Source organism: Dendrobates tinctorius, unplaced genomic scaffold, assembly GCF_039654945.1.
Source record: "Dendrobates tinctorius isolate UK_male_01 unplaced genomic scaffold, ASM3965494v1 ptg000150l, whole genome shotgun sequence".
In the NCBI taxonomy this organism is placed as follows: domain Eukaryota; kingdom Metazoa; phylum Chordata; class Amphibia; order Anura; family Dendrobatidae; genus Dendrobates; species Dendrobates tinctorius.
Window position 1 is genome coordinate 1,145,231 of NW_027361817.1, and position 6,000 is coordinate 1,151,230.

General features: G+C 39.6%; 1 protein-coding gene across 2 annotated transcripts in view; it reads left to right on the forward strand.

Moving 5' to 3' along the window:
• Window positions 1-4,972, forward strand: part of LOC141049832 (hemoglobin subunit beta-2-like) — a 265,364-nt gene extending 260,392 nt beyond the window's left edge. For both annotated transcript variants that reach the window (XM_073546640.1, XM_073546641.1), the window contains one exon: window positions 4,584-4,972. In XM_073546640.1, the coding sequence (XP_073402741.1) occupies window positions 4,584-4,694 (111 nt within the window). In that variant the 3' untranslated portion in view covers window positions 4,695-4,972. The remainder of the gene's footprint in view (window positions 1-4,583) is intronic.
• The last annotated feature ends 1,028 nt before the right edge of the window (window positions 4,973-6,000 follow it).

A 6,000-nucleotide genomic window follows, 5' to 3' on the forward strand; every position in this document is an offset into this window, starting at 1 on the left:
GTTGTACTTTTGAATGACACCATTTGTTTTACCATGTCGTGTACTCGAAAACGGGAAAAAAATTCCAAGTGCGGTGAAATTGGAAAAAAAGTGCAATCCCACACTTGTTTTTTGATAGTTTTTTTTATAGGTTAACTAAATGCTAAAACTGACCTTCCATTATGATTCTCCAGGTCATTACGAGTTCATAGACATCAAACATGTCTAGATTCTCTTTTATCTAAGTGGTGAAAAAAAATTCCAAAGTTTGCTAAAAAAAAAAGCGTAATTTACCGAGACCCGTAGCGTCTCCATTTTTCGTGATCTGGGGTTGGGTGAGGGCTTATTTTTTGCTTGCCAGGCTGATGTTTGTAATGATACCACTTTTGTGCAGATGCATTCTATTGATCGCCTGTTATTGCATTTTAATGCAATGTCGTGACGACAAAAAAACGTAATTCTGGCGTTTTGATTTTTTTTTCTCCCTACGCCATTTAGCGATCGGATTAATCCTTTTTTTTATTGATAGATCGGGAAATTCTGAACGCGGCGATACCAAATATGTGTAGATTTGATTTTTTTTTTATTGCTTTATTTTGATTGGGGCGAAAGGGGATTTTTTATTTAAACTTTTGTTGTTTTTTTAATTTTTAAACACTTTTTTTTACTTTTGGTATGCTTCAATAGCCTTCATAGGAGGCTAGACGCATGCCATACTTGATCAGCTCTGCTACATATAGACGATGCTCAGATCGCCTGTATGTAGCAGAAATACAGCATTGCTATGAGCGCCAAACAACCATAGAGGTCTCTATGAAACCTCTGGTTGTCACGGAAACGCATTGCTGACCCCCTATCACGTGACGGGGTCCGGCGATGCGCTCATTTCTGGCCCGGCATTGGAAGCGTTAGGTAAATGCCTTATAACAGCTGACATGTCGTGGCTTTGAGGTGGGCTTACTGCTGGAGCCCACCTCAAAGCAGGGGACACTGACCGCTGACGTACTATCTGTCAAAGGTCGGAAAGGGGTTAATCATTTTGGTCTTCAAAAATAGAATAGTGGCCTGAGCTTGCCTGTCACGCCTTGGAGATTTTTTATATAAAGTAGATATGACAGGCTCAAACCCCAACTTAGGTGCTCTGGGAAAAAACAAGACTAAAGTATAGGAGTAACCCCGGCACACTAATAACATGAAAGTAAAGTCTTCTCAACGACAGTCGTTAATTGTTGTGATTTTATTGATTGTGAAAAAAAGGGTGGTGTTACAATCCAAAAAAGGGTGGTGTTACAATCCAACGTTTCAGCTCTACATCTCGAGCTTTCATCAGGGATATGACTACAATATATACAATAAAAGAACAAAAATCAATAAATAAACTTTATAAAGTATTATAAAACCAAAAATCTAGTGATAGGTGATACATAAGGTGGGGACAGTGTCAAACATCCTTTGTGAAGGTGTGTATGGATCTATAATGATGTGAGGCCAGTGAGTATGTATTGTGGTGTGATACGGTGAACATGTGAGAGGTTGAACAGAGGAATAGAGTGAAGGTGTAAGGAGTTGAAAAGCATGAATGTGTAGGTAGTGTTGAGAAAGGGCATTAGGGGACAGTGAAGTGGAGTGGGAATAAAGGTGAGGTCATCTAAGGAGGCAGTGTGTAAGAGGTGCTCTTGGAAATGTTAAGGCATAAGGTATAAATACCTAGATCCTTGGTTTTGAGGTGTGTGTATAAGTGGTATAGGTTTGCCTTTGTAATCCAGCTGCTGGAACGGTACCTATAGTAACCACTGAGAAAGGGTATAGGTTAAGGAATAGCAAGGTATAAAGAAAGAAAAGATATAAAAGAAAGTTTTAGGGGTCACATACCGATGTGTAGGGTCAGCACGTGACTCCCGTCCTAAGGACAAAAAAGCAGGTCAATAAGCTGAGATGGAGAAAGGAAACCCAGTCTATGAAGACTGTAGGGCACCATTACCTTGTGTCCTAAATCTAGTCAGGTGTGGAGGAGGCCGGAAGTGCATGTGGCTTAGTGCAGTGATGTTAAATACTGTCAAGAACTTCCTGATTGGGTGGGGAAGGGGCGGGAATGGGGGGAAGGGCCATCGCCATCTTAGTGAGGTCAAAAATGTCTGAATGAATGTACTGAGCATGTGCAGGGCGGGGATAGAGAATGAGCATGTTTTGACTTGACAGGAAGTGATGGTGGCAGTCGCCATCTTGGTGAGGTCAAAAAATGTCAGAATGAATGTACTGAGCATGTGCAGGGCAGGGATAGAGAATGAACATGTTTTGACTTGACAGGAAGTGATGTTGGCAGTCGCCATCTTGGTGAGGTCAAAATTGTCAGAATGAATGTACTGAGCAGGTGCGAGCCATCCAGGAAGTGAAGTAAAAAAGGGAGGGTTGTGAGGAAATGTCACATGCATACAGGCGGCCATTTTAACGGTGGGACTGTGCTGAATTCATGCACGGTGATAATTTCAGTGCTGGTTGTGCCTATCAGGTTTCAGAGAAACTTCCTTTTCCTGCCTAAAAACAAAGAAAGGTAATTAGAGCAAGGTTTACATACAAAGAGTAAAATGGCGTTCATATTAACACACTTATGTCAGAAATATCTCCTATAAACCAAAAAACGTTATGTAGGAAAAGAACTTATTTGGTAGTGATTTTAAACTCCTGATGAAAAACAAAACTAATTCACTATGAAGTGGAATTTAGAAGGGATTAATAATACATTTCAGATTCTCTATTGAGACCGTGTGGATGGAGGGTATTTAGGTGATATATCCAATACGTTTCACGCTCTTTGAGATTTTTGGTTTTATAATACTTTATAAAGTTTATTTATTGATTTTTGTTCTTTTATTGTATATATTGTAGTCATATCCCTGATGAAAGCTCGAGATGTAGAGCTGAAACGTTGGATTGTAACACCACCCTTTTTTGGATTGTAACACCACCCTTTTTTGGATTGTAACACCACCCTTTTTTGGATTGTAACACCACCCTTTTTTGGATTGTAACACCACCCTTTTTTTCACAATCAATAAAATCACAACAATTAACGACTGTCGTTGAGAAGACTTTACTTTCATGTTATTAGTGTGCCTTGGAGATTTTGTCATGCCTGGCAGCCAATGTTCTCTCGGAACGTGTCTACAGCGCTGCTGGTGGTGTCCTGATGGATAAGCGCATCCAGCAGTCCCCTGAAAGTGTAGACCGCCTAATTTTTATCAAAACAAGTCAAGGATCTCCAATGACTTTTGTACCCCAGTCGCAGACAGGGCAGACTAGGCGATGGTGTCATATTTATTGTTATTAATTGATCTCGCGTTATTGCAGTCTGTGATGCCTTCATTGAGATTTCTATGCCTGCTGTTGTTACTTCTGATGTTTTAAACAATTTTTTGAAATGCGGAGACTCAAAGGTGGATCTCCATCTGATGGGTTGTCCATAGTGGAAGGTATGTCAGAGGCCTATTATAGTGTTTCTGCTCTTTGGAAATTGATACCACTTTACTGGTGTGTGACAATAATTTTTTGAAATGTGAAGAATCCAAGTTGGGTCTCCTTCATGTGTGTTGCCTGTGACAGTATAGCTCCCAGACAGGCAGGACTGCAGTTACTTTCACTCAACCTGTGTTACTATCCTTACATTTTCTACCAATAATACTCTATGAAACTGATGTTTGTACCATGTGAGTGTGGCTGAAAAAAAATATTTGATCTGTTGCATGATATATCAGGGCCCCCAGCAAAGAAGGATTACATTGCTCCCCTAACCACCAAGTCTTAATTGAAACTTCAATTCCAAGCTGTAATTTCTGGGCCAGACTCTGATACCTCATGCATGGCCCATGGCTGACTGCTGCTGTGCCATTTGCAAGTTTATATTGTGGATCAATTGATGCCGCTTTTCATGATGTCTAACCCTAATTTAAACTGTTTGAGAAGCTTTTGCCACCCCTTATGGTGTTGTGCATATCTTTGGTTTTGCCTCTCACTGAATTTAATGGGGTTCGGGTACGTTCGTCGAACTGTTCGGGGAACACATTCGGCAAACATTAGGACATTTGGAGAACCGAATCAAACTCAACCTTGGAAGGTTCTCTCATCTCTAGTAATTATTAGTGATGAGCGAGTATGCTCGTTATTCAAGATTTTCGAGCACGCTCGGGTGTTCTACAAGTAGTTTGGGCATTCTCGGATATTTAGTTTGTGTCGCCGGCGCCGCAGCTGCATGATTTGCGGCTGCTAGACAGCTTGAATACATGTGGGGATTGCCTGTTTGTTAGGAAATCCCCACATGTATTCAGGCTGTCTAGCAGCCCCAAATCTTGCAGCTGCAGGGACACAAACTAAATTTGCAAGCGTGCCCAAACTACTCTAGATTTCCGAGCATGCTCGGGTGTTCTCAGAGTAATGAGCATACTCACTCATCACTAGTAATTATGTAAAGTTAATTGAACAGAATTAATTTTAATGTATTGATTCTGCCCTCTGCAACTGTTATGTCTCATGTGGCCCTTTGGGAAAATTATTTGCATACCCCTATTCTAAGCAGTTAGAAAAATAAACTGTTTGCTTTTCTTTTACAGCTTTTTGGAAACATTCTGATCATTGTTTTGGCCTCTAACTCGGGATCTAAATTCACCCCTGAGGTCCAGGATACCTGGGGGAAGTTTTTGAAGACCTTGGGAAATTCGTAAATCACAAAGTTTCCTAGGAATATGTTGTCACAGTTAAAGTTACAGCAATATTGTGATAGCTGAGTGGTTCTCATAAGAATTTGTTACAACCAATACAGTTAAATATAGAAGTCAAAACTAATCATATGTCTCGCTTAGGTGTCGCAGCATGTCACAACTTCTATACTATTACCTCCATATTAAAAAAAACTACAACTTCTATACCTTACTTCTGTATTTCTAAATATCTTTGATTACTTGGGGTGCATGACTAGCTAATAAAGCAACCACTAACTGCATGTTTGTTCTGTGTTCACTTGTACGTTTGTACATACACTATATGATGCTTTGTTCGTAAGTCATTAGGACAATCAAAGTTAAGAAAGTTTGAAATATATCTTATTACACAAAAATGTCTCATTCTTCACTTATCAGATTTGTCTCCTTCTCACTACTGCCTGCTACACTTATGGTGGGTTTACACCACCCAACTTTAGACACTTAAAGACCGTTAGTCGGCTACTGGTTTGCTCATTAGCATTTTTTTAATTGCCTGTTTAGAAAGGCAAACTTAATATACACACAACAATCATTAATAGAATGTTATGTGTACATATACTTCCTTTATTCTCTGCAGCATCCAATATTTCTGAGAATCTGGCAAAATCTGCGCATCAAGAGCCAGCGATGAAGACAGATTATTCGTTATAATTAGTGATGATCGAATAGTGAAATATTCGGATTCGGGAAAATTGGCACAAATTATTTCTAATATCCGTGTATTTGTACCGAATAATGAATCCAATGCAAGTCAATGGGAAAGCCGAATATTTTTCTGCTGGACCCAACAAACAGGTCTGGAGACATGGGAAAAAAGCTGAAATTGATGGGAAAGAGCTAAAACCAAATGGGAACAACATGTAGAAGATGCTTGCATGCCTTTCTGACTCACATATGGTGTCTGGGTATAATGTTGTCAGACTATTGCCCCAATTTTACGGATTTTTAAAAAGACCTACCAAATGAAACCAACATTTTTTTTAATGCTAAGAAATGTTTTTTCATTTATAATTACATGTATATAAGGCTAAATAAAAAAAATTATACCTCCCCTTTAGCATATGCTCACACGGAGCATTTTGGCATTAGTCTTTCCTTTAACATTTGTGAGGGCTCTCACTCCTACATTGGGGATGTCCCTCCCTCATGCCAAATAGTTAGCAAGATAGTGGAATACATATTCTCCATCCCTTTACAATGCCTTTTCAAACATGCCCAATTGAATTTTGGGCTCTGCCCGCCACCACTACCATGTCATTTTTTTTGT